Here is a 27,921-nt window from a genome sequence, read left to right on the forward strand (position 1 = left end):
TCTTCTTCGTAGTGAATGCAGTACATCATGGCTTCCCCAAAGTCAACGAAAACTAATATCCCTAAAAAGGGTGTCATTTTAAGAGTGAATTCCGATGCCAGGGCCAGACGTCCTCCCGGTGCGGTCACGACTGCGGCCCGGAGCGCGGGGCCGGCTCTCCCGAGAGGTGTTCTCGGGCCGGGCGGCCAGGTCTCCCGGGAGGGTCGGGGAGGGCCGGGCGCTCGGGACCGAGCACCGGGGCGCCGAGGGTGGGGTCCGCTCGCCGCCCGCTCCCGGCACCCGGGCTCCCCTCCGCACCGGGCACCGCCCACCTCCCCGGGGCGGCAGCGGCGGCGGCGGGGGGCAGCGGGCAGCGGGCCTCGGGGGCCGCCGCGGGCCACGAGGGCGCGGGGCGAGCCAAAACTTCCCGCCCAGGAGCGCCGGCCCCCGCTGCCGGCTCCGCCGGGCTGGGGGGATGTTCTCGCGAGAGGAGAGGGGGCGCGGGGCGCCGCGGCTTTGGGGGGCGCGGGGAAGCCTGCGGACGAGGGCGCGGCAGGGAGGGGAGCAGAGGCGGCGGGCAGGGCCGGGGACGCGGGGAAGCCGCTCCCGCCAGTCGCCGAGAGCCAGCCCCTGACGTCAGGAGTTTTCCTCAAAGTCAACAACAAGCCCCGCGGCGGCGGCGGCGGCGGCGGCGGCGGCGGCGAGAAGCGATCGGCGGCGGCGGCGGCCGGGGAGGGAGGAAGGAGGGGGCGGGGAGGCGGCGGGGTCCCCGGGCGAGGCGCGGCCCCCGAGAGGAGGCCGCAGACCCCCGACCCGCGCCGGGCGCGCCCCAGGGCCCGGAGCCTCCGCCCGCCGCCGCCTAGCCGGCGTGACCCGGCCCCCGCCCGAGCGGTGTTTTCTGGTGATGAATTGAATTTGTAGCCGATATCCGATTCCCATGTAGAGTCTCCGCCTCCTCCTCCCCCCCGCCGCCGCCCTCCCTCCGCCCTCCCCTCCCGCCGCCGCCGCCGCCGCCGCCGCCGCCGCCGCCGCCTCCCGCTCCAGCTCCGCGGCCCGGCCCGGCCGGCTCCCTCCTCCCTCCCCTGCAGCCTTCGCCTGCCCTCCCGCCGGCCGCACCGGGCTCCAGGGGGGCCAGAGGCTCTGCGGGGTGGGGGGAGGACAGGAGGGGAGGAGGAGGGAGGGGGGACCCCCGAGTCGCCCCCTCTCCTCCCCCCGCCCCCCCGGCTCCATCCTCCGCCGCCGCCCGAGCAGCTGCGGGGCCGCCGCCGCCGCCTTTGCAGGTAACAGCCACCGCCCCCCCTCCCCCCGCTCGCCCCCTCCCCGCCTGGCCTCCGCTCTCTCCGGGCCCCCGGCCCCGGGCCTCCTTCGGGCGGGGTGGGGGGGGGGGAGGCGGGGGCGTCTGGGTTGTCACCGCGCCGGGGGCGTGGGCGGGTGCCGGGTCACCAGAGGCTCGGGTGTGGGTGTGGGTGGGGAGGCCGGGGGATGCCCGGCGCCGCTGACACCGGCACCCCCTCACTTTCCGGGGGAAGCTGGGGGGCGGCGGCGCGCGCGGGGGGCCGGGGAGGGTGTTCCCGGCCTAGCGGTATCGGCCGCGTCTGCGCTGCCCCGGCCCTGGCGCCTCCAGTCCCTGCGCAGCGCCCGCTCCCTGCCGGCCCCGGCCGCGCGGCGTGAGGAGGGGGCGCCGCCCGGGCGGGGGCGGCGGGCTTATATAACGCGGGGAGCGCCCGTGCCGGCGTGTTTGGGTTGGGGGGAGGGGGCCGTCTGCCGCGCTCCCCGGCGCGGGGGCTGTCTGCGCGCGCGGGGTGGGGTGCGGGCGAGGATGCACCGGCGTCCCCCGGGGTCTCCTTCCTCCCCACCCTCCCCTGCTGCCGGCGCGCAGGAAGAGACGGCCCTGAGGGGGAGGTGGGGGTGTGTGTGGGAGGTGGGTAACGTGCTCGTCTGTGTTTTTAATAGTAGTGGGGTTTTAATCCGCTTGGGAGTTGTGTGCTAAGAATAGAAATGTGCGGAAGATGCTGGGTTTGGCGGATCCAGTGATGCTGTCGCTGCCGGCGGCGGCGGCGGCGGCTCTGGCTGCAAGTAAACAAACCAGCCTCTTCCTCGTCCACCTCCTCCTCCTGCGCATCGGTCTGCATCAGCCATGATGCTGGCTGGGCCCTCGGAGCCCAAAGTTGAAGCCTGGCTGGTCGCGGTGCTCACCCTGATTCCCAGGCGGGGGTCACTCCCTGTTCGGGATTACCCGGGGATCTTCGTTTAGGCTGGATTGAGTCTCTTTGGGGCCAGGTCTTCAATACCGATATTTACTGTTTATCTTCTGAAAGCTGAGGAAAGGCTTAACCATGAGGGTAGGGTAGGTAGGATGCTCCCATTTCTTGCATCAAGAGAACGCTATGAAAATAAAACCCAACTCATTTCACCAGTGTGGTAATTGGTTGAGAGCCCAGTAGTTTGTAATAGATGACGTTTCAAATAGAAATTCAACAGCGAGACCTACGTGTCTATATTGATTAAGTAGTACTGTCAATAAAGTGTTTATGCTTTATTAGTTCACCTTGTAGCTAAAAGATGTGAAATGATGACTTTTGGCAGTTAATATCTTGCCAACTGCCTCAAGTCTTCAAGCTAGGCATGTGTTCCATATTTGGTAAGGCATGGTCATTTTATATCTTTTAGTAGACTGTAAATTACTAGAAAACCCCTGGGTTTTGTCTTTGGTGGAAACTCATTAAATTAGGTTATACGTTGTTAGGAAATAATTGGAAAAGCCAAAGCTTTAAGAGTCCTGTAAACATGGTTTAGGAAAGTTTGTTTTCAGAACTTCAGTATCATAGCAAAATACGTGTAAATGAATGTGAATATTCCAGGAGGTGGTTGTCTAAAACACACACCCATTCAAGAAGTGCTTGTCTAAAACATGAAAATACTTCTTACTAAGATATCCAATTTTGAGTAAATTGCCAGCTTTCTAAGGTGAATGCCCAATAATTTGGGCGATCTGTATCAGGACTGTAGATTTTTTTTTTTTTTTTTACCTTTGCCAACACATGATCTTGACTTTCCAAGTTTACCAAGGACACTGTATTTGAAGACCTGCTTTTTGTTTTTTTCTCACTAGGGTTGACCCCAATATCTTTAATTGGCTTGAGCTTCTAATTTTAAAGTGAGGGAGTGCATGTATCACATGAATGAGACAACACTGGAATTTAGATGAATGTAGAGTTACAGTTTTCAGTTGTATGTTTGTGGTATGTGTTTGTAGTAGTAAGGTTTCCTACAGCATTTAAAAAATATCTAAAGTAATCCTATAAAAAAAAACCCAAAAACTTAGGAAACTATTATTTGCATCCATTTTACCCCCTACACTTAGTCTTTCTGTAATGGTTACTTTAGTGAGTTGTTTTCCAACTTAAAAATTTTTGGTTTGACATTGCCTCCTAGTTTAAGTTGTGTGTGTGAAGGTACTTAAGGGTTCAGCTTTGGACTTTTTGGTCCATGTAATTTTATAGCTGTCAAAGATTTTAAATAAGATTTCATTCATTCCTCCAACAAACTATTAGAGTGTGAACTGTGTTGCTAGGGGGGCTCGTTTGATGATGAACTTTTCTTATTTACATTTCATTTAGAAGATTACTACCATTAGAAAGAGAATTTGTTTTCAGAATCATTGTAAATCTAAACATGTTTTGGTTAAACATATCCTAGGACAAATGTACTTAGCATAATGGAGTCTTGTGCAAAGTAGGGATTTAAGATTTGTTTAAGCCCTAGGTTTTGATTTAAACATGAAGGATTTTATTTCTTAAAAATTTCAGTGGAAATTTCCAACTATTTGGGTTTCTTTTAAAAAGAGGAACCTGTTTTACAAATTGATTTTGTGGAAGTTTACAGTTGGCTTAAATTTTGCATATTTTTGTGAAAAGATAACTACACTTTCTTTTCATCACTTTCTTTTTACTTTCTTTTATCACTTTCTTTAATCTTCACACTTTTCAGTTCAAGAATTCGCCCTTGAGAAGATAAGGCAATTATTGTTAAGGACATGTTAATTGGATTTTTAGCATGATTGGATAGGATCTTGTCTGTATAATGTGATTAAGTTTGAAGCATTAAAAAATATTTGATTTACAAGACTTTGTATTTGAATAAGATAAGAGGCAGGACAGAAAAGTAAACCATTTCATTTGTTTTGAGCAAGTCAGTCTTAATTTGACTCGCAGTTTTGTTTCTCTCAATATATGTTAGTGCACATAATGAATCTTTGTAGATTTGTGTTAGAATGTGTAAGTCATTCCAAGTTGGTCCGTTTTTGACTCCAGGTTTTCAGGAGTGTGCGTTGTTTTTCTAAATCCTGGTTTCGGACAGCGTGCGCTTCTCTGTAGTCACCTGGAAGGTTAGCCCCGGGTCACGTGATGTTAACTGAAAACTTGATCACCGTCTTTCACGTATGACAGATAGAGTTAGGTTAGGTTTAGAGTCAGTGCTGCTGGTGCCTTGGTGAGAACTTGCTACGTGTCTATGTGTCCGCTTGTTTCGGCTTCACGACAGCCCCTGCCACACTTTTGAAAGTGGTTTTCATAAGAGAAAACACATACTAGTCCGGTATGATGAAAATCCGTTTCAGTTGAACTCTCCTTATTCTGAAACACTTTTTTCCTTCATTTTTTCCCTAAGTTGCTGGTACCTGTCCTTAGACTTCATGGTGACATACTCAACTTTGATAACGCAGACAGTACAGTAATTTCCACTGAAATCATGTTAATATAGTAAAACAAAGTATACCGATGATCCATAACATTCTCTCTCGCATAGGTTATGTCAGAGGCCAGGTTAAATGCCACAGATGTTTACATATGATACCATAGCACCGTAAACACATTTCCTTTGTCAGGTGATTGTCAAAGAGTTGTTGATAGATAATATATGTTTCTTGAGCTGTAGATTTGCTTTTTGGTTGTCTTCTCAATATTGTCTTGATTTTCATTCATCACCAGCAGCAGCCAGTTCACATTTTGTAAATGGGTATATTTTGCTAATCTTCCGAGGAGAAAGTAAAATGACTTACCAGAAGAAATCTCTAGAAGATGTTCAAGTGAGGAATTTTCTCTCTTGTGTTAATTACGAAAGGCTCTGACTCTGTTTGGGAGACTGGGGATGGGATGGGGAGGAAGACGGTCTTTTGCCAGTATTGGAGTTCAGTGCAGTTTTTGTTTAAGTGGAATTTGGTGTTTGATCTTCCCAGCTACATAGGAGCCTTTTGAAGACGGGAACTGTGTATAATCATGATAGTGTCACCTAAGATGCCATCTGTAAGCCAGGTGGATACTCAGTGGATTTGAACTTGAAGAATCCTAACTCGTAGCTCTGGAAGAGCTGTGAAGCTATTTATGCTCATCCAATGCTACACTTTTATTTTTATGGCTAAGAAAACGGAAGCACAGAGAATTAAAGGACCTCATATAGCATCACCCTGGGTGGGGCAGAGTTGGGAACAGGGACCCCAGTTTCTGGGCCTGCCCAGTGTTTTCTAATGAGCCATCGTGATGAACTTTGTTATGGGATCCCATACCACGGGGTATGATCTTAGATCGTTTTTACATATGCAGTGGAAAAGTGTGGCCAGCCATGAAACTGAAATTCTTTCAGTGGCAACCCTCAGTCTGTTTCTGTTCTATTATATGTGACTTCACCTATGACAAGCCACACCTCATGTAAGAAATGTGGGGAGATCATTTGTCAATAGCTTATTCTGTGCGTTAGCTGGACCAAAGGAATCCAGTGGGCATTTTCCTAGTTGTTTCAAAGCAGGATATTAAATCAGCACCTAGCACAAATTGCTTTTTTATTTGGTCAGTAATGGATGGGTTGGTTGAAATGGCATTCAGATGCCTGAAAAACTGGGGTAAGGAAGAAGGGGAAAACGCTCTACATTTTTCTGTATATATTTAAAAGTTGATGAAGTTGATTTTTCAGAGTTGGCACTTTGAAAGAACTGAAATTTTGTGTGAAAGTTGGAAATCTTGCTGATGCTTCTTCAGGTATTTTCTCTAGGGTGAGACAGTGAAGGGATCTATACATAGAGTTTTAAGAAAATCCACAAAGTTTGTTATTGTACTCTGCAGAGAGTAAAGGATCCAAGATACATAGTTTGTGTGGCTCGCTTTCCCCATATGATACTTTTTTTTTAACAGAATAATGACTCTGAAGTGGGACAGACCTGCTGAGAGTTATTTGAAGTGCAGAGAAAGTTGCCTTGAATTTCCTTTCCATTTCAGTATTTTTCCTTTCCCTGAAATCCTTTAAAAGTTTGATATGATCTTATGAATTTATTATGGCATATGTTAGTTTCACCTATTTCTTGAAATCAGTAGATAGCATGGAATTGTTCTATGATTACCCTTGACAATCATTTGTATTTCAGTGTAGTAATATTCTGTTGAATTTGAACGTGAGATGTCCTTCATTAATTCAGTTTGGCTAGGCGTATCTAAAGAATATAAAAAATTGCGGTGCAGAGCAAGTACGTCCTACGTAGTGTTATAGCCAAGTATAGTTTAGAGAAAGTTGTATTACAGGTAGTATTGTGGCTTTAAACTTAGGAATTAACCTGTGAATCTTGTTCTAATTTGTAAAGAATAAAATTGCTGGCGTGCATTTTAACTTTATGTCAACCTTCTAGTCTTCTGTTATAATTTCCTCTGTGATGCCACAGTTATATTTAGTTTTGAATTTATTGGAAAACCTTGTGCTCTCCTGGACTTTTGAAAAAGAATTTGATAACAGAAAAAAATGTTGGAGCAATTCACAGATGTTACCCATACTTTTGAGACTTGGCATTGGGTTACTTGGTAGAAGGCGTCCCACAATGAAAGAAGACTGGAATGGCAGGCAGTCACTCTTGGTGCTGTCACTTAATCTTGTTATGGTAACAGCGAGGAAATAACATCCTCGGTTTTGATTGGTCACAGTTTTCCTGAGCTCACAATTGTAGTGGAATAGCTGTTGCATAGATTTGTTTTTAGTCAAAATGGGGTAATATATGTGAAAGCACTCTGATAACAAACTGTTGTGTGGAAGAGATTTTTAAATTCTCTGTTTTGCTTCCCTCCCTGTATGCCCAGTACAGCCCTTGTCACAGCGCATGCAGTCAGTACCTGTTTACTGACTGAATGTGTGCAGGCTGTATGTTTTTTCCTTGAATGGCATTTTATTTATTTATGTTTTTAAGTTTGAGAGAGGCAGAGACCCCTCAAGTGGGGGAGGGGCAGAGAGAGAGAGGGAGAGAGGATCCCAAGCAGGCTCAGCACTGTCAGCACAGAGCCTGATGTGGGGCTTGAACTCACGAAACCGTGAGATTGTGACCTGAGCCAAAACCAAGAGTTAGACGCTTAATCGACTGAGCCACCCAGGTGCCCCGTGAGTGATATTTTAAAAAGATGTTTGAAGAAGTTTAATTATTGTTTAAGACTGAATGTTGTGTTGCCATAAGTAAACCAGTATCTTTTAAAAGTTGTTATAAATATCATTAAGAGAATATGCCATTCTTTCTCTTTTTTCCTTCCACAATAGATAATTTTGGGGCAGTGTTAATGCTTAATTGTTTGGGAGTTGAAACTTGACTTCATTTCAACAAAAAGTATCCAAGAATGTGGAGAAACGTGCTAGTCCTCACAATTAGCGGACGTCTATAGCAAACGTACTTTAGTGAATAAGGAAGAGGATTTCTTGTGATTTTAATTATATTCCATAACATTTGAGTTCAGGTTTGTTTTTAAGATGACTTAATACCATTCTCTCTGTTGACTTACAATATTAGTTTGCTTAGTGTGTTCTTTATTAGTTATGCAAAGCTGTATCTTCTCTCTTTCATTCATGCACTCTTTCATTCATCCTGTATTTGTTGAGCATCTCTTATGTGCCAGGCACTGTCAGATTGCTTTACTCAATAATAATAATGCTGTTGAATGAGATACAAGATGTGAAAATGTTTTGTAAATTGTGAAGTGATATCCAAATGCAGTTATCAAATTTGCAAATAGTTTTGAATGAAAAGTACCTTTAGTGTAACTGCTTTGTGTGAATTGTAAATTGAATCTGCCAAGAATTTTGTATGATTTTTTTTTTAAGAATAGACAAAATTAGATTATTCAGCAATGAAATATTTAGTGCAACAAGCTTACAAGAAAAAGAAACCAAATTTTGTCTCTTAGAGTTCATTGGGTAGAACACAGTTCTGGAGAAGTTGGGACCGTAGGAGGAGGTGAAGTTCATGTCCAGCTCATTGCTCATCATTTTGCAGAATAATGTTTTTGGCAACACGGAACACCGAGTGGGAGAGTTAGATGACTTGGTTGCAAGAGCCTTGCCACTGTAAGGAAATTAAATCAAAGAATATGGTTTACTGCTTAAGAGTCAGTAGCATTGTGTTTATGCACACGAGATAGCATTTATTTCTAGCCTATTGGTCGTAACTCTGGAGTAGTAGACGTTTGAATGTCTTCTAAGTTATTTTCATAGAAGGTGTCATTTTAGCTGGGAGTCCCAGGAGCACCTTTAAGGCTGAATATTACGATTATGGGTAGAATTTGGTAACATTTTAAGATGCAAATGGATAAAGCCATTTCTATAATGTGGGTTTACTGGTCCTGATGACGATTATAAATTTTGTCCTGTCGATTTACATACATTTAAGCAGTTTAGTCGAAATGCATAAGCACTGATAAAGATTTTTATCAAAAGAGCTAGTTTTTTGAAAGTTTCATTATAAAACAAAATTCATTGATTTGGGTTGACCTGGATATTTCCGTATATTGTTTTGTACTGAAGGGGCAGTGCTAGTGGAAAGAACATGTGCCTGGTTCTCTGGTGTCTTGATTCCCTCAGAAAGCAGCTGTGTGATCTTGGGCAAGTCGCTTCATCCATCTGTACTGTTTCCTCAACTATAAAATGAAGGTCCTTTCCTGCTTTGAACTCCCAACAATGAAATGTCAACTTAAAAAGTGCAATGAATTTTGAAAATACTTTTGTTTTTTAGTGTTCTTTGCAAGGGTGTTGTGATGCAGATTATTTTAATGGAAAGGGATATGTTTTATATATGTTTATTGGATATGTATTATTTTTTGGTTATTATTGAATGTTGACCTCTGATCTCTTCTGACCCCTGATCTCTTCCGTTTCCAATTCCAAGAATATTGAGATAGGAGGGTTTTTTGTTTTGTTTTGTTTTTAACCCAAATTATATCATTTTGCAGTCAGAAACCAAGAATGGCTTCAATAGATATGAGGCCCCTTGCTACAAGTATTGCCAAAGAGAAGGTCTGTAGTGCAGCTCTTCTAAAGTCATCATTTTGCACTAGTGCTCCCAATATTTAATTTTTTTGTAATTATTTATGTAGTATAAAGAACTAACCCTTTTCAGTTATCCAGTTCTGGATTATGTAGCCAATTTTCAGAAAGTTACATAAATCAAATTAAAATGATGTTTGGATTCTTTACTGAAGGCTTTTGTTTTTGTTTTGTTTTTGGCCCGTTTTTTAGTGGCAAAATGAGTCTTGTCTTGAATGATGTGGCCATTTCTCAAAGTTTGCCCCCATGGATATCAGTACATGCTGCTAAAGAAAAAAAAGAGCCCTGTGTGTTCAATAAATTTAGGATTTGCTGAGATAATTAAGGTTATACATACTTTATATCTTTAATATGTTAATAGTGATGTTTTAATTTTTTTTTAATGTTTGTTTATTTTTGAGAGAGAGACAGAGCGTGAGTGGGGGAAGGACAGAGAGAGGAGACACAGAATCCGAAGCAGGTTCCAGGCTCCGAGCTGTCAGCACAGAGCCTGATGTGGGGCTCGAACTCAGGGACTGTGAGTTCATGACCTGAGCCAAAGTCGGGCACTTAACCGACTGAACCATCCAGGTGCCCCAATAGTGATGTTTTAAGAGAAAGATATGGCTTGTGGAATTTTCCAAACTTATTTGGCCAGAGAATTTTTTTCTCTTTTCATCTTTTTTTCTTAATTTTTTTGGAATTTCGTTTAGCATTGTTTCAAACATATCTTGGTAAAATACACTCAGATTCTAATATCCATTTGGACTCTCTGTAGTATGAGATCCAATGACTACGGGGACAGTCTTGGCCTTACCTGTAGGTGCTGAGGGCACATGTTGGGGTGGTTTTCTATTCAGCCACACAAACTTTGTCAGGGTTTGATTCCTGACTCAGTCTTGATTCCTGACTGTGAAAGGAGTAGGCTTTCCACTTAATTTGCATTGGGAAAGGGGTTGTAATTCAGTCCAGTACCAGTGAGGGAGTCTAACCTTGAACTTACTGCTATGCACTATTTATCAAAACCCAGTCTGAGAAAGTAGTATAGTTATATAGTCCATCTATCCATTTTTCTGGTTACCTAATATTTATGCCTAAATTTATCTAAAATTATGTTTCTGGACCATATAATGCTCGTGTACCTGGACCACAGTTTTTGGTCCCTTTCTGTGGAAACATAATTTTTAAGCTTATTTATTTATTTTGAGGGGAGAGGCAGAGAGAGAGGGAGGGAGAGAGAGAATCCCAAGCAGGCTCTGCACTATCAGCACAGAGCCTGACTCTGGGCTCAAACTCACCAACTGTGAGATCATGACATGAGTCAAAATCAAGTGTCAGACGCTTAACCGACTGAGCCACCCCCGGTGCCCCTCTGTGGAACTATTTTTAACTCAGCTTTATCTTGGCGTTTTCCTCTTTTAGGTTGAGGGGGACAATAAGTAAAACTCATTAGTGTATGTATCAGAGTATTTTTGAGGACTTTGTTACACTGCAAGCTATCTTATAAAGACCCATGGGATAAATTTCAGATTTTTATTCCAGGAAAAATTGTGTTCCCTCTGAAGCAACTTCTTTTTCTCTTTTTAAAAATATTCACGGATACTGTAAATACTGAAACCGATGGTGTTTCCTTATTTGCATCGCTTCCTGAAAGCTTTCTGCTAAATTTGTGGCCCATCTTTTACAGATATGTAGACTTTTACTCTGGCTTCTTTTTGTCTTAAGGCAATATAGTTTCTGCAGGCTCTGGAGTCGGCCATATTGGCTCCATCCTTGAGGAGCTATGTTGGATTCAGGCAAGCTGCTGAATTCCGTGAGCCCCAGTTTCCTCTTCTGTGAAATGGAGTTAATGGTACCCTCCTAGGGCTACTGTGAGGCTTACCTAAGGGTAATAGACGTAAGCACTTGTTCTTGACACATCTCAAATACTCCGTACTTTTTTCCACTCTCATGTTCGCCATGTTTCACCTCGTCCGCTTTTAAAAATAATTGATTATATATTATTTGTAATATTTTATTCACAATCTAAAAATTCACTGTAATCTAATTTTGTAATCTAAAATATTTCTTGGAGCAAGACAGACCAACCATACCTAAGTGTTGGTTTCTTAGCATGTTGTATTTTGCATAAAATATAGCAATTAAAAACATTCACAATTGCTTTGCCATAAATATTCCTAAATTTACAGAGATTTTGAAACTAGATGTACACGAGAGTTTACTTTTAGTCCACTTCACTTTCATTTTCTTCCCTTTTCACTTCAGACACACAGCCCCACAAACAGATTTTCTGTGTTATTTGTATAGGTGGGTCAGTGGTTTCTGAAGGCATTTTTTTACTACAGCCTCTTAGGTTAAAAGTTTCACTATCGTTTGAAATCTGTCACAAGACCAGGGAAGCACGTTCATGGTAGAACTATTTAATAAATAAGTTCCCCAGTTTGAGGAGTTAGATTTTTATGTGAGGTCAGGCCAGTTGAAGACATTTACAAAGAATTAGTTGTTTGTTATTGCTGTATGAGTTGCAAGAATGGAAAAAAAAGAAATTCTTTCTTCAATACTTCCTTCCAGGCTGAGTCATCACTAGAGAGTGGGAAGGGCAGCAGCAGCAGAGAATCCAAACCCCAAAGCTGATATCACAAAGTACCATTTCTCCAAGTTGGGGGCTCAGAGGGGAGCCATCATGAGCGATGTCACCATCGTGAAAGAAGGTTGGGTTCAGAAGAGGGGTAAGTGTTCAACAAAGCTGCACATAATGTGGTTGGTAAGTGTGCGAATGGTTGGTGGTGTCCTGGAAGTTGATATTTTTCCTGACGCTGTTAACAAAGTAAACGGACATACTACATCCAGGAAGAGAGAAATGATATTTAACATATGTGTTAGGAATTTGCTTGTTATGTAGGGATTCTAAGTAATTCCTGATTTTGATCCTTACTACAGTTCTGAACATTTGGCTCTCTGGGATGTTGTGTGCTTGCATGTTACAGAAAGTTCCTGTTGGATTTTTCTGTGCTGTCCACAGCAACTCTGCAATCCAGAGAGATGTCTGTAGGACGATTTAGTAATCTATAAAAGTGTCTAACTTGTATGCATTTAAAGACATGTAAATTTATATTAAGCCGGTTTGGGTGAAAGCAGGGGAAGGGCTTCTAGGGTTAAAGGGGAAAGCGCTCACCCACAAACTTCTGGCTTCAACAACCTTGTAAGTTAGGTGAGGAAAGTCCTAAAGTAAGAGACCAACTGAAGAAAGGGTTTCTGCGTGTGTGTGTTTATGTTTAATTGCATATTTTTATTTTTCATGATCTAGTTTTAGTATTTCTTGTTTGCTGTTCGCTCCTACTTTAGATAAATAATTCAAATGCATTATTATTCTTTTTACATTATTTTTACTTTAAAGGAAGAACTCTTTAATGTAAAGCTTAGTTTATCTCCTAAGAGATCACCTTTTAATGTGGTCAATGTGTTTATTAAGAAATCTAGAGTGTAGACTCGTTGCTAGGCAACTACTGTTTATCCACGTGGCCAAATTGAGTAGTATGAGGACTGTTGCATTCTTAGGACTTTTAAGTTCCTGTATACTGTATCTATTTCCTGATTAAAAGTTACCTTTTAAATAGTGATTTCAGTGTTTTTTGCGGGTCTGTAGTTAATACCTATGTTTGGAAAGTCATTGTCAGTAGTTAAATGAGATTATGTATTACTGATTTCTAAAAATTCATCCTTATTGAGTTATAATTTCCATACCAATACAATTCCCCTATTTTAAGTGTACACGGGGATGAATTTTGCTACATGCATGCAGTAGCATAACAAACACTGCAGTCATGACGTTGAACATCTCTGTCACTCCGAAAGCACCCCTCTTCCGCTCTGCAGTCCGTCCTCATTCCTGAGCCCTGGGACCCCTAATCTGCTACAACTGTAATCTTCCTTATAAATACACTCATCTGGTCCTCTGTGTCTGGTTACTTTCACGTAGCATAATACTTGAACGATTCATCCACATCGCTGTGTACATCACAAGTTTGTTCCTTTTTATTGTTGAGGCATGTTCTGTAGTCTGGACGTACCACAATCTATTTATTTACTGGCTGATGGATATTTGAGCTATTTCTAGTTTGGGGCTATTACACATAAGGCAGCTATGCACATTGGAGATCATGTCTTGGTGTGGTTTGTTTTCCTTTTCCCTTGGGCAGTGACCTGGGAACGAGATTGCTGCTCATACGGTAAGTGTGTGCTTAACTATCAAACGGTTTCAGCCAACTATTGTACGATTGAGTTTAATTTATTGTATGTTATATTATAAATTTAGAAGACATTTTCAGATTTCACTGCTGTCTGAAGGTGCTTTTTCTTTGTTTTTTTAACTTGTCTATTATATTTATACTGTCTTTCCTACTTTGTTTTTTGGGGACGGCAAATCACGTAAACCTTTTGGAGTAATACTTTATGCATCTCTAATGTCTGCTCCCATTAAGTCTGTTTTGAGGATTAAGTGAGGTGATGGATGTGGATGTGTTTTGAGAGCTCGAACACAAGTGTAAATTATTGCTGGCACCACGTGTTGTCAAAGATTTAGGGTTGTTCTTGAGTTTGTTTAGTTAATTGCATCTTACCTGAAACACCATGATAAAAGGTCGGTTTAAAGTGCATGGGGCATAGAAGCAAGAAAAAAATGGACCAGGATTTCTTTGCATTTTTCCTGCCTTGGTTAATAGTACACAAAGATATAAAATGATAAGTAAAAGTCTTTTCTGTCGTCTGCTCTTCCAACGGGTTTCTCTCCTCAGAGATAACCATTGTAGACCTTTTGTATTTTATACTTTTTTTGGTGATTATTATCCCAGTGTTGTATATAATATGCTAAGCTTTATTTTTGAGTAGTCTTACATAATCTCGTGTATCACCCTTATGAAAAATGAAGAATTTGACTTGTTAATACCTGTTCTCTTCCTTCCCTAAAGGGAGGGAGTGGGCTCATTGGAGGTTAAACTTCCAACAGGTGCACTCTTCATTCTAGAAAGTACTTACACATCATCTCTAAACTGACCACTTTGAGAGTACCCTACACAATCTTTCCTCTGAATTTCCCACATTCCCCTCCCAGTTTGTGGCAACTGAACGTTTATTTTATATTTTCAGGGTTTGTAATAGTTATACTTGCTGATTCGGAGAAGCAGTAATCGATATTATGATAAGTAAACAGTACCTGCTGCCAACCAGAGCAGTATGGTGGGTGCGTATGATGGGAGCCATAGAGAGCAAATGATCGCCTCATACTCTGTTGGTGTTCAAGATCATGACGCACTTTGGTTTGGCCTCTGGTTTGGGCTATAATGGTTTTTCCTGGATTTTCTAATTGTCACGTTTCCTCCCATTGGTAAAGAGTGTATGCTTTGCTGTCTTCCTTGTATCACGTGGTCATCCAGCTTTTTAATCCTGGTATTTGTCAAAATTCTATTGTGAACTGACCTTTTTCTAGGTGTGATACTCAGCTAGTAGCATGTTATTTAATTGCATTCCTGGACAAGTTCAGTGCTTTCTTAGATCTCCTGTCTTTCCCCTATCTGTTTTGGATTTATTTTATGGTTTTCTAGAAGTAGTTTTTTTTTTTTTTCCTTTTTTCAATTTCCTGAAGAACTTCTTTCAGAAAGAATATGTCAACACAGTGTTTGAAAATGTGCTTTTCACTTTTACACCTGGTGCATACCTTTGCTGGGTATAGAATTCAGTTGTGAAACAATTTTCCTTCAGAGTTTTGAAGGCAGCATTCCGTTACCTTTTGGTAACCAGTTTTACTGGTAAGAGGCTTAACACTAATAGGAGTAATTTCTTTCTAGGGAACCTGTTTGTTGTCATCTTGAAGTTTGTTGTGTTCATGCCTCTTTATCCTTGGCTTTATAAAATTTAAGGAGGATAAGATGTGGTTCTTTTTAATTCACCTGTAAAGCATTTGGTGGACCCTTAGAATATGCAGGCAAATGTATTTAATTCTGGGGAGTCTTCTGTATTTCTTGTGTTATTTTTTCCCTTCTGTGTCTTCTGTATTCTTTTATGGTTTTTTCCCTTAGAACATCTATATCAGTGCTCTGTTTTAAAATTTTTCTTTAATTTCTTTGTTTTCTCTCCTTGTTCTGGAAGATTCCTCAACTTTTTCTTTGAGCCCTTTACTGAATTATTTATTTCAGCTATTACTTTATATTTCTGGGAATTCTTTGTAGTTCATAGCCACCCGCTCTTATTTTACAGATTTTTAATCAAAGGACACCAATGAGACTATTTTTAAATTTTTTATCTGCTTTGAATAACTTTTTCAGTTTGTTTATTTTGTTTATTATTTTTTTTTCCTTGGTGGTGTTAGTATTCCTCAGGTATCTGATGATCCCTGTTGGTTTATTTGTGAATGAAAGACTGAGTTTACTGGTAGTGACCTCTGTCTGTTTTTGTAATTCATGTATTTTCCCTGTACTTACGACTGGCTAGATTCTCGGAATGAGGATTTGTAATGGTACTTTTAACTGGACTCTTACAAGCATTAGTTGAAATATTAGGGGAAACCAAATGGGGCATTTTTTTCCTCTGAACTATTCTTAATTTATTCCTTTAGAGATTTTCAGTATGATTTTAAGAATAATCTTCTGTTTTAGTCAAGCAAATTTCATTAGTCTGTTGTTGCTGTTTGGACATATTTTGGCTCAAAGAATTTCTTCTTAAAGAGTAGTAGTAGTCTCTGCCTCTTTACACTGGGCAGGTAGATTATCATCACCTGAACTCTGGTGTACTTGTTTTAGAATAAATATATAATGTCTGCCTTCTTTACCTCACAGTATGCTGGTAAGCATTGTGAGCTAATGTGTACAGAGTATTTGTAAACTTTTAATAAAAGTATCGATATAAAAAATTCACAGTTACCCTTAGTTTGACTATCAGTCCTTTTTCTCAAACTTGCATTTATGAATCAGTTCATGTTAGCTCCTATCTAGATATAATCTCATTTCATTTGTACTTTTGATGTAAATAAGTTGTTCATCATTAAATAGCATCCTGGAGAAGGAAAAAACAGACTTAAAAATAATTAATGATACTGTGTGAGGCAGATACTTTCCTAACTTCGGTTATTGGTGATATATCAACATTGAAACCTTTTTTTCCTATACTTTTCTGGAGCAATTACAGAATGGTAAATATTAATTGAGATAACACATTGATGTAGTATTGTTGGTGTTAGAAATGACAGTAAAGGAAACGTCATGTAGCACACGTGGAGTAAAGTACCGTGTACATTTTCCTGCTTGATGGTCCTGGGAGAGCACATCAGCTTAGGAGATACCTGCAGACGTGTTAAACACTTCTTAGACTCTCTCCTTCACGAGAGAGAAGTGACCAGAGGCTGGTCACAGACCAGCCTGTCTGTACTGCCAGTCTCCAAACCTGATGTCAAAAGTTTTACTCTTAAGTTTATCCTGTTACAGTGAGGGCTAATAGTTGCTGTGAAGAAAGGTATTGCATTAATAAAGTGGGAAATTTAACCAGCTTAAAAGGTGTAAATTATTGAATTAAGTAGGTTGCAATAGCATTAACCAGGGCTAATTGTAATTTATAAAGTTCCGTTTGCATAATAGTACTGTTTCCTAAGAAGGTAAGTAGTCTCTTCTAAAGGTGGAGAGCCAGTTCCTTGATAACATGTTAAAATCTGTAATGTATTGGTGGTCAATGCACAGTCTTACAATTCTGAAATTGGTACAAATTTAAGAGCTGGTTTTATCATTAAAAACATTTGACTGGTGGGGGTGCCTGGGTGGCTCAGTCGGTTAGGTGTCCGACTTCGGCTCAGGTCATGATCTCACGGTCCGTGGGTTCGAGCCCCGCGTCGGGCTCTGTGTTAACAGCTCAGAGCCTGGAGCCTGTTTCAGAGTCTGTGTCTCCCTCTTTCTCTGACCCTCCCCTGTTCATGCTCTCTCTCTGTCTCAAAAATAAATAAATGTTAAAAAAAAATTAAAAGAAAAACAAAACATTTGACTGATGAAAATGCTGCATGCATGTGATAGTTTCTTAGGCTTTTTGTTGCTTTGATATCTAACAGATTGAACTTTCAGGTTGTGTTCTGTGTACGTAACCAGTTTGTGCTTTCAAAGCACTCCTTGCCTTAGTTTGCCTGCTACTTAGAGTTTCCAGTTCAAGGATCTTCATGAACTGTGTCCTTGGAATAACACTTGTTTTGTATTCTGTGAACTGATTTGTTTAGGTGAACCGGAATGTTAGTATTTGGTAATTCCAAGCTAAACTTGATAAGTCTATGAGTTTTCTGTCAAAATAGCTTAATGCCACTATGCAGAATGTTTTAGTAACGCGAAGATTGTAAGCTGGGCTATGTGTTAACATGAGATTATTGTGAGCTAGTCAATTATAAGCTGTTCTAGAAAACAGAATCACAGTTTTTGGGGTTCTCATCCAAGTCCAAGGGCTTTTTCCTTAACTTTGTATGTACTTGTACAAGTACCTTTTGCTTCTGTTTTATTCACAAAGTGAGTTTTAAATAAATGATCAAGTGCTTATAGAAATAGAAAACAACCGTATGATTTTGTTTACTACGCAGAAGCAAGCATTTTCCATAGAATGTGGAGAGCTGTGGTAGCCACTGTATAAGTCACATGATAGTTTAGAGAAGCTCACTTGACTATTAACGTTACAAGTGGGGAATAAACATGACAAAATTAAATTTATTTTCTTAAAAAAAATTTTTTTAATGTTTATTTATTATTGAGAGAGAGAGAGAGAGAGAGAGAGACAGACAGACAGACAGACCGTGAGTGGGGGGTGGGGGGGAGGGGAGAAGTGGGCAGAGAGAGAGGGAGACACAGAATCTGAAGCAGGCTCCAGGCTCTGAGCAATCAGTACAGAGCCTGATGCGGACTGGAACCCATGAACCTTGAGATCATGACCTGAGCCAAAGTCAGATGCTTAACTGACTGAGCCACCCAGTCGTCCCAAGTTTATTTTCTAATGACATTGGGACTCTGAGATTTAATGTATTTACAATAACGTGAATTTTATTTTATTTTCTTATTTGTCTTATTTTCTTCGTCTTATTTTATTATTTGAATACATTGGTTTTGAAAATGTTAATCAAGTAAACCATGGAGAGAACCATCAAATGATAAGCTTTCATATGCATTCTAGAGCTGTAGAATTGTAGAGCTGCTGTTATGTACGCACACACTCACACTACTCCCTATCTTATGCGAGATAGGGATACTTATCCTTCCCCATCAGCAGTTGTTTTGTGTATTGACTTGTAAATTCACTTGTTCAAGTTAGTTACCTCTACAGTTTTCTGCGTGGTCAAGTCATCTGCAAAGAGTCACAGTTCTGCTTCTTCCTTTGCAATCTTTATGTCTTCAGTTAATTTTTCTGATCATTTCACTGGTTAGGAATTCCAGCACAATTTTGAGTAAAAGTGGTGAGAGTGGACTTTTGGTCTTATTTCTCATGTTATTTTACCACCACCATCATCATATTATGTGATGATCACTATTGTAGTTGTTGTGGGCTTTCTATTGCTGCCTTTAATCAGATTGAGAAAGTTCCTTTCTTGTCCTGTTTTGCTGAGAGTTTTTATCATGAGTGGGTGTTCACTTTTTTCAAAAAGTTTTCCCACATCTATTGAAATGACTATTTGACTTTTCCCTGTATTGTGTTAATATGGTGTATTACTTTAACGGCTGGAATATGTCCCATTTGGTCCTGATGTGTTATATTTGATTTACCAGTTTTGATGTACCTTATCAAGGATTGTGGGTTTTTTTTTTGCATTTATATTGGTCTATAATTTTCATTTCATGTTTTAGTTTGATGGCTATGCTGGACTCATAAAATAGGTTGGGAAGTATTCCCTTCTCAATTTTTGAAGAAATTTGCATAAGATAGGGTTTATTCCTAACTTAACATGTTTGGTAAAATGCATCAGTGAAGCCATTTGGGTTGGGGCTTTTTTGGTGAGGTTTGTGATAATAAATACAATTTCATTAATAGGCATAGGACTATTCAGATTTTTTGTTTCATTTTGTGTCACTTTGGGAAAATTGTGATTTCTTAGGAATTTTTCCATTTAATCTAAGTTGTTGATATATTTGGAATAAAGTTGTTCTTAATATTCCCTTATTCTTTAAGTGTCTGCGGGATTTGTAATTATAATCCCCTATTAAATTCTGCTGTTGGTAAATTGTGTTCTCCCTCTCATTTTTTTTTCCTTTGATCAGTTTTACTAGGAGTTTATACATTTTATTGATCTTTTCAAGGAGCCAACTTTTTGCTTTGTTTTCTTTGACCTTTTCTATTTTACTGCTTTTGCTCATTATTATTTTAATTTACTTGTCTTTTTTTTCTGGATTCTTAAGGTAAAATAGTATGTCATTGGTTTTAAATCTTTCTTTTTTTAAAAAATATAAGCACTTAAATCTATGGATTTATCTTTTTTTAATTTTTTTTTAACGTTTATTTATTTTTGAGACAGAGAGAGACAGAGCATGAGTGGGGGAGGGACAGAGAGAGAGGGAGACACGGAATCGGAAGCAGGCTCCAGGCTCCGAGCCATCAGCCCAGAGCCCGACGTGGGGCTCAAACTCACGGACCACGAGATCGTGACCTGACCTGAAGTTGGAGGCTTAACCTACTGAGCCACCCAGGCGCCCCTGGATTTATCTTACATCACAGCTTAGTTTTGTCCTACAAGTTTTGATGAAATGTGTTTTCATTGTTATTTAATGTAAAATGTTTTCTAACTTCCCTTGGGATTTGTTCTTTGAACCATGGGTTATTTAGAAGAAGGCTGCTTAATTTACAAATATATAGGGGTTTTTAGATATGTTAGTGTTTTGATTTCAGTTTAATGTTTGATTGTATTTACAGAAGATATTCTATAAAAAAAGTTTCAGTCATCTGGAATTTCTTGTTATTTAAAAAAATTTTTTTATGGTCCACCATATGGTCTATCTTGATTTTTCTGCTGTTGTGGGTGTAGTTTTTTTTTTTTTTTTTATAAATGTCTGGTCAGGATGGGTGATGGTGAGTCATATCTTCTGTAACTTTACTGATTTTTTTCTTTAGTTCTATCAATTACTAAGAGAGAAGTAAAATCTCCCAATTATGTGAATTTCTCTGTTTCTTTATTCTATTTTGCTTTATATATTTTGAAGCTCTGTTGTTAGATGCATCCAGATTTGTATCATCTTCTGGATATATTGCATCTTTTATCCTTATGAAATGTCCATCTTTTTCTGTCTTGAAATTCAGTGTGTCTGATATTAATATAACCACTACAGACTTTTCTGATTAAAGTTTACATCTTCTATCTTTTTAAAATGTTATTTTACATTTAGCTTATCTGTGTGTTATATTTAAACCATCTCTCTTGTAGATAGCATAGTTTTAGGTCTGGTTCTGGTTTTTTTTGTTTTTTTTTTCTCCTCTTTATCTCATTTGACAGTCTTTACCTTTTAATTGGGGGTGTTTAGACCATACATATTTGTTAATGTAATTATTGATATGATTGAATTTAGGTCTACTGTGTTTTTATTTATTCTCTATTTGTCCTATTTAAAAATTTTTTTCTCTGTTCATATATAGGTATATTTTTGCCTTCTATTGGGTTGATGGAATTTTTTTAGTATTTCATCTAAATCCCTCTGTCAGTGTGCATTCTCAGTGGAGGGGAGGATATCTCCCCCAAGGGGGTAATCATTGGTTCTGGGGGAGGGTGCAAAAAACTCAGATATTTATAGTCATTTGTGCCTTTCAAGTGGGACACATTATATAAACATATACAGCATATCTGTGGTATTAAAATTTCATGTGGGAGGCTAGAGCGGTTAGGGAAAAAAAAAAAGACTAAAAAGGCTTGTTAGGTGGGCCATAATGGAAAAAACTGAACTTCTCTGTAATCTTACATTACTTAATGGTTATTGTAGGGCAGTGGTTTTCAGCCAGGGTTATTTTACTCCCCTGGGGACATTTGACAATGTCTGGAGACATTTTTGGTTGTCATGACTTGGGGTGGGTGTGCTATTGGCGTCTAGTAGGTAGAGGCCAGGGATGTTGCTAAGTGTTCTGTAATGTATAGGACAGTTTTCCCCAAACAGAAAATCTTCTACTCCAAAATGTCACTAGTGCTGAGGTTGAGAAACCCTGCTGTTGGGATTATAATATGCATTCCTAATTTATCACATTATATACTGGGTTAATATTTTACTGCATTATGTAAAATAGAACACTCTTGAAATACTGTAGTTACATTTACCTCTCCTCTGAGTGCCTTGTGCTGCTGTATCTCATATATAGCAGATATAAATATGTTGTAAACCATGTGATACAATGTTTGAATTTTTGTTTTATGCCCTTTTTATGTCTTTTAAAGAAGAGCAGGATAAATATAGTCTTTTATATGTACTTAATTTGCAGTGTTTCTTTCTATAGATTTGAGTTTCTGTCTGATATTATTTTCCTTTAGCTTGAAGAGCTTTCTTCAGCATTTCTTTTAGAGCAAATCTGTTGGTGACCAGTACACTCATATTTTTGTTTATTTTAAAATATTTTCGGGGCGCCTGGGTGGCTCAGTTGGTTGAGTTTCCGACTTTGGCTCAGGTCATGATCTCACAGTCTGTGAGTTCGAGCCCCGCGTCGGGCTCTGTGCTGACAGCTCAGAGCCTGGAGCCTGCTTCAGACTCTGTCTCCCTCTCTCTCTGACCCTCCCCCATTCATGCTCTGTATCTCTCTGTCTCAAAAATAAATAAACATTAAAAAAAATTTTTTTTAAATATTTTCATTTGTTTTATTTTTGAAGGATTTTTTTTATCGTATATAGAATTATGATTTGTGAGTTTGTTTCTTTCCTCACTTTAAAGATGTCCTTTCATTTTCTTCTACTTTCCCTTGTTTCTGATAAGTCAGCTATTACGTTGTGTTGTTACCTGTATACAACATATCATTTTCTGTGACTACCTGTGAGATTTTCCTAGCCTTGATTTCAGCACTTTGATGATGTGCCTAGGTGTTTTCTTTGTATGTATCCTATTTTGGATTTACTGGATTTTTGTTGTTTTTCATCTATAAATTTATGTTTTTACCAAACTTGGGAAGTTGCATTGGCCATTATTTCTAAAGAATATTTTCTATGCTGTTCTCTGGAATAGTTGTTTTCTATATTTTATACAGAGTTTATAATTTTATGTATGGCAAAATTAGTCTAAGTCACCCTATAACTACTGGAAGTGGAACTCTGATAGGTATATGTGCTTTAATGTGTGGATATACAAATTTGTTAAAGTTTTACCATTCACTTAGTTTTGTTACTGCTCATAACAAATTATGTGGAGTAGAAATTTCATCTACATTGATATTTGAGGAAACTGATGATTTCTGTTTTTGAATTAAAAAAATTTTTTTTTAAGTTTTATTTATTTTGAGAGAGAGAGCACGAGCAGGGGAGGGGCAGAGAGAGAGGGAGAGAGAGCATCTCAAGCAGGCTCCACACTGTCAGCACAGAGCCTGATATAGGACTTGAACTCACGTACTGTGAGATCATGATCTGAGCTGAAATCAAGAGTTGGACTTTAACCGACTGAGCCACCTAGGCACCTCAGAAACTGATGGTTTCAACCAGCTGAGTTCCAGACACCTGGAAACATTGCTGAACCTTTTTTTCCCAACTGAATTTATAGAATTTTAAAATAGAAGAGACTTTAGAAGTCACCTAGTCTTATATCCATTTATCTTTACAGAAAACAAGTCATTTTTTGAGTTAGGGGCTTAGCCCGGACCAGTAGCTGAAATTTCTTTATTGCCAATTTTATGATGCTTCATCTTTTGTTTCTTTTGACACTCAGACGTGTTTTGGAGTTCTTTTTTAAAAAGTCTGTTATTAGTATGTGCTGAGAGAGGGGCTCAGAACTGTTGCACAGGAGGAGAGTTTAAAACCCTGTGAGAATGGAAAAAGGGGAGTATCTTACATCTGGTGGAATCCTTATGCCATTTGAGTGGTATCACTTACCTCTCTGTGTCCCAGTGGGGACTACAGGGAAGCTGTATCTCTAGAATTTACTGTGTTACCTCCTTGGAGAAACTGTTTTTATATTCTTTGACATAGATAAACTTTCTTTAATTATCTGTTTACATTCTGTAATCAATTGCGTTATCTTACTGGTATGACTAACCGTGCACATACCAGTGTGCTTTCTTTTATGTATGTTGATGCTTAACGCCAGTTTTTCTACTTTCTTTCCCCTGCATCCTTGTCAATAAAAATGTTCTAAGTATTTCAAATATAAATTCTAATATAATCTCAGTTTTTTCCCAGATCACAGTCTTACAAAGTTGGAATGATTTCTCTTGTCTGCGTATTACATCACTTTGCTCCCTTGTGGCTTTATATTGACTAGTTATCACATAGACCCTTTATTTCTCTTTGTTGTCAACTCCCCTGAGGGCAGGAACTGTGTCTAATACAACTACATTTTGCATGTCGGTTCTGCGAGTACTTTGAATGTAGGAGGCTCTTAGTCTTTGAGTGAATGAGGAAGAAAACAGTTTTTAGAAGTTCCAGTAGCTGAGGCACCTGGGTGGCTCAGTTGGTTAAGTGTTTGACTCTTGGTTTTGGATCAGGTCATGATCTCATGGTTTATGAGTTCGGGCCCCATGTTGGACTCTGCACTGACAGTGTGGAGCCCACTTGGGATTCTCTCTCTCTCTCTCTCTCTCTCTCTCTCTCTCTCTCTGCTCCTCCCCTGTGTGCTCTCTCTCTCTCTTAAAATAAATAAATACATTTAAATAAGAAAAGGTCCAGTAACAGTGTGTCACAGATTGCAGGGCAAGGAACTAGAATTGGGACAGCTGGGGCAAGTCAGGGAACACAAAATAGATCACAATTATGAAAGCAGCCTATAATCTAGGATAGGGTTTTGGTAAGGGCGGGGCTGGCATTCTAGATCAGGTTGTATATCTGTCAAGTTGTTTGTAGGAAAATGGAGCTAATAGGGTAGGAGTTGCTAGAACTGACTGAATGTTCTATGCACAGGACTCTGATAGTCCCAGAATGGTTTAGCATATAAGACACCTAAATCAGGTAAGTGAGAACAGAGTAGTGGTCATAGTTCTGGAACACTTATCCATATTTTACTCTTAGAACCACCAAGTACTTCTGAGTTCATGACACGTAACTTTTCCGGCTTGGAAGAATCTTTGGTACTGCGTTGCTGATGGATCATTGATCTCCGATATTGTGGGTAACTAAAATCTCACTGTATAGGACGTAACTGTTTGATTATTTAACAGCTGTGAGTAGTAGGGGTCTTTGTTTTGCCCTCCTGAGCAATCTAGAACAAGTTCTGTTTTCCGTGAGACAGGCCTTCCAATATTTCAGGATTGCTGTGACACTTTTCCTAAAATGTTTTAAGCAAACTGTTCTTTTCTTTTAACTTGTTCATTGTATGACATGTTTCTAGCCCTCACACATAATTTTGGTGTCCTGCTGTGGAAATATCTCAGTTTGTCAATGTCTTTCTTAAAATGTGGTCGCCAGAGTGAACCTAATACTGCAGGTATGGTCAGTGCAGCGAAGAGCACAGCAGGACTGTTCCCCACAGCACGGCACGGGAGGGCCGTGATTGCCCTCCAAGGCCACAGCTGGTTTTTTCAGTTTTAATTTTTTTTAAAGTTTTTATTTACTTACTAGAGAGAGAGAGAGAGAAAGTTTGCAAGTGTATCAGCGGGGGGGGGGGGGGAGAGAGAGAGAGAGAGAGAGAGAGAGAGAGAGAAAGAGAAAGAGAAAGAGAGAGAAAGAGAATCTCAAGCAGGCTCTGCACTGTCAGTGCAGAGCCCGACTCTGGGCTTGAATTCAGCAAACCCTGAGATCATGACCTCAGCTGAAACCAAGAGTCGGACACTTAATGGACTGAGCCACCCAGGCACCTCTTTAGTTTTAACTTTTAAAGGAACTTTTATTATGTTTTGTTTATGCAGACCATGTACATATGCCAATTTGTTGTCCACATGTTACCAATTTTCATTCCTATTGCTAGTATGTAAAAGTTTCTGCTTTCTCTTGCCATAATTATCACTTGTATTATCTTTTTAATTTTAGCCATCATATTGCTGTTTTATTTTGCATTTATTTGTTACGCTGAAGCTTAACTTTGTTGTTAATGCTTTTAGCCATTTTTTCTTCAAATGAATTACTTGTTTCTTATCCTTAATCAATTTTATGGTAGGAGGCTTATGTCTTCTTTATTAAAATTTTTTTTTTTAACGTTTATTTATTTTTGAGAGAGAGAGAGTGAGACAGAGCATGAGAGGGGGAGGGCCAGAGAGAGGGAGACACAGAATCCAAAGCAGGCTCCAGGCTCTGAACTGTCAGCACAGAGCCTGACGTGGGGCTCAAACCACGGACTGTGAGAATATGACCTGAACCAAAGTCGGACGCCCAACTGACTGAGCCACCCAGGTGCCCCTATGAGGCTTATGTCTTTAGTCAATTTTATAAATTTGATATGTTCTTATTATTTGTAAGAGCTTTTTATGTATTCAGAATACCATTATTTTATTTATCAATTTGTTGTTACAAATATTTTCCTGGTTTGAGTATATCTTGTAACTCTATGGTTTTGTCACGTATAAGTTTTTAATTGTTATATAGTTTAGTATATCAGACTTTTCCCTTCTGAGGAGTCCATTGAGGTCACACTTAGATACTCTTGCCCTGTTTTCTTCGAGCATCGTTATGATTAAAACAATTTGTATTATCTACATAATACATTAGTTCCTCTTGTAAAAGGTCCAAGCAGTATGTAATAGAGTATGATATGGTTCCTCCACTCCCAATTTCCTTGTTAGAAATAACCGCCGTCAAGTGTGATGCCCTGCTATAAAGCCAGCATTTTTCTGAAAACAGGCAAGAATGAGAAAGATACATGTCAAACTATAGGTAGTATTTGTCTCTTGTCAGGAGGTTGGAATTCAAGAGATTAGATGGGGGACAGGAAGAGGGATAATTAAAGAAATGAGACTTTTACACTTTATTCTGTATAAACATTTGGATCTTTTATCTCACTTTGCGTAAATGACATCATAATCACTTAACAGTATGTCTTAGAGATTTGTCTACACCCTTGCGACATGGTCACTCAGAAAATTTGAAAAAATGACCAATTTGATGTAACTTGCTTTTAGTGAATCTGTTCTTCTCATCCATCTACTTTTCTCATTTTTAAGTACGCAGGTACTGTGAGTTTAGCCCAGTGGTCAAGAGGATGGAATTTAACTTCAGATCTCGGCTTTGCCATTTACTAGTGACTATGGGCAGAAATCTTAATATGCCTTAAATTTCTCATGTGTAAAATGGTGCTGATAATAAGTGGTTTAAGACTCCGAGATCATGATGTTTGATTAGCTCTTATCCCAGTGCATGGGACATACTAAATAATTAATAGACAGTAGCGGTTATTTAATAATCTGTTATAGGTCCGAATGCTGAATTTCACATCACATTTAGTAATCGTTAGTGTTTAGGCTCATCTATTGTTTTCCTCTGTAAAAACAATAAAGATACTTGCCCTTTTCAGGGTTGTGTGTGTTTTTTTTTTTTTTTTTTAATCCCTTCTGGTGCTCTGCATTTCTTAGAGATAATTGATGCTAACTGGAACTCAGAGTGATAAGTCACTTAGTGTCTTCTCAGCACCTCTGGGCATCAATGTTTGCATTATGATGGTTCTCTTTTGAGAAGACAAGTGTAAAAGAGGAGTTAATCAGTATTCCTTTCCTGTTGCCTGGCCTGAGTGCTATACTCTCTTCCTCTGGCTTCATCTTTTGTAATTTTGAAATTCGTGTTGGCCTGTAACTATGTTTTCCAATTCATTGAGGATTACGAGTTCTGTTTTCTGTATTTGTTCTTCGTTATGCTTGTCTTTCCCAACACTTTTTCTGATGTTGAGTGAAGTAGGGCTTAAAGCAACAAGTACATACATTTTTTTCTTCCTCACTCAGGGTTGGGTAAGGTCAAATGATAATGATATTTTAATCTTGTGCTTGAATTTTATGACTAAAACTGCTTGCCATATAAGAACACTAACTTTGTTATCTTAACGGTTGGACGCAAAGACGTTTCTGTCCAAAATTCATCGGTCAAGAAATAGAACTTAAGTGTATTTTTTAGCTTTATAATATCAAGCAATACAAAAACTGAAAATGAAAATACCAGTAATAAGAATTGGGAAGAAGGTTGAAGGGGAACTCAGTTTTTCACCTTCATAGTGGGAAGTCAGTTGATGTGGTTACAGGTGATAAATCAAGAGACAGAAGCATAATACCGAAAATATTAAAAGTGGCTATTGTTGTGAAGTGGAATAGAGAGTGAGGCTGTGTGTGCACGCACGTGTGTGCATGTGTGTGCCTGTGCGGGGGAATGGTGGAAGGGATTCTTTCTTATGCTATTGAACTATTGTTGCTTGGTGTATGTGTCCGTCAACGGTAATAAATTATACCTTGCATGATCCCAATTGATGAAAATAAAATACAGTTTTGTATATCAATGTATGTTTAAAAAATTGATTGGAAGGAACTATACCAAATATTATC

At 39.8% G+C, this 27,921-nt stretch overlaps 1 protein-coding gene across 3 annotated transcripts in view; it reads left to right on the plus strand.

Moving 5' to 3' along the window:
- The first annotated feature begins 1,174 nt into the window (after positions 1 to 1,174).
- AKT3 (AKT serine/threonine kinase 3) overlaps positions 1,175 to 27,921 on the plus strand; it is a 304,707-nt gene continuing 277,960 nt past the window's right edge. Inside the window, exons 1-2 of one of the 3 annotated variants that reach the window (XM_042926503.1) lie at positions 1,175 to 1,259; positions 11,869 to 12,026. In XM_042926503.1, the coding sequence (XP_042782437.1) occupies positions 11,981 to 12,026 (46 nt within the window). In that variant the 5' untranslated portion in view covers positions 1,175 to 1,259; positions 11,869 to 11,980. Of the gene's footprint in view, positions 1,260 to 7,560; positions 7,737 to 11,028; positions 11,186 to 11,868; positions 12,027 to 27,921 lie in introns of those variants that run through there. The other 2 variants (XM_042926505.1, XM_042926504.1) reach the window with 2 other exon arrangements.

Source organism: Panthera leo, chromosome F3 (genome assembly GCF_018350215.1).
Source record: "Panthera leo isolate Ple1 chromosome F3, P.leo_Ple1_pat1.1, whole genome shotgun sequence".
NCBI lineage: Eukaryota > Metazoa > Chordata > Mammalia > Carnivora > Felidae > Panthera > Panthera leo.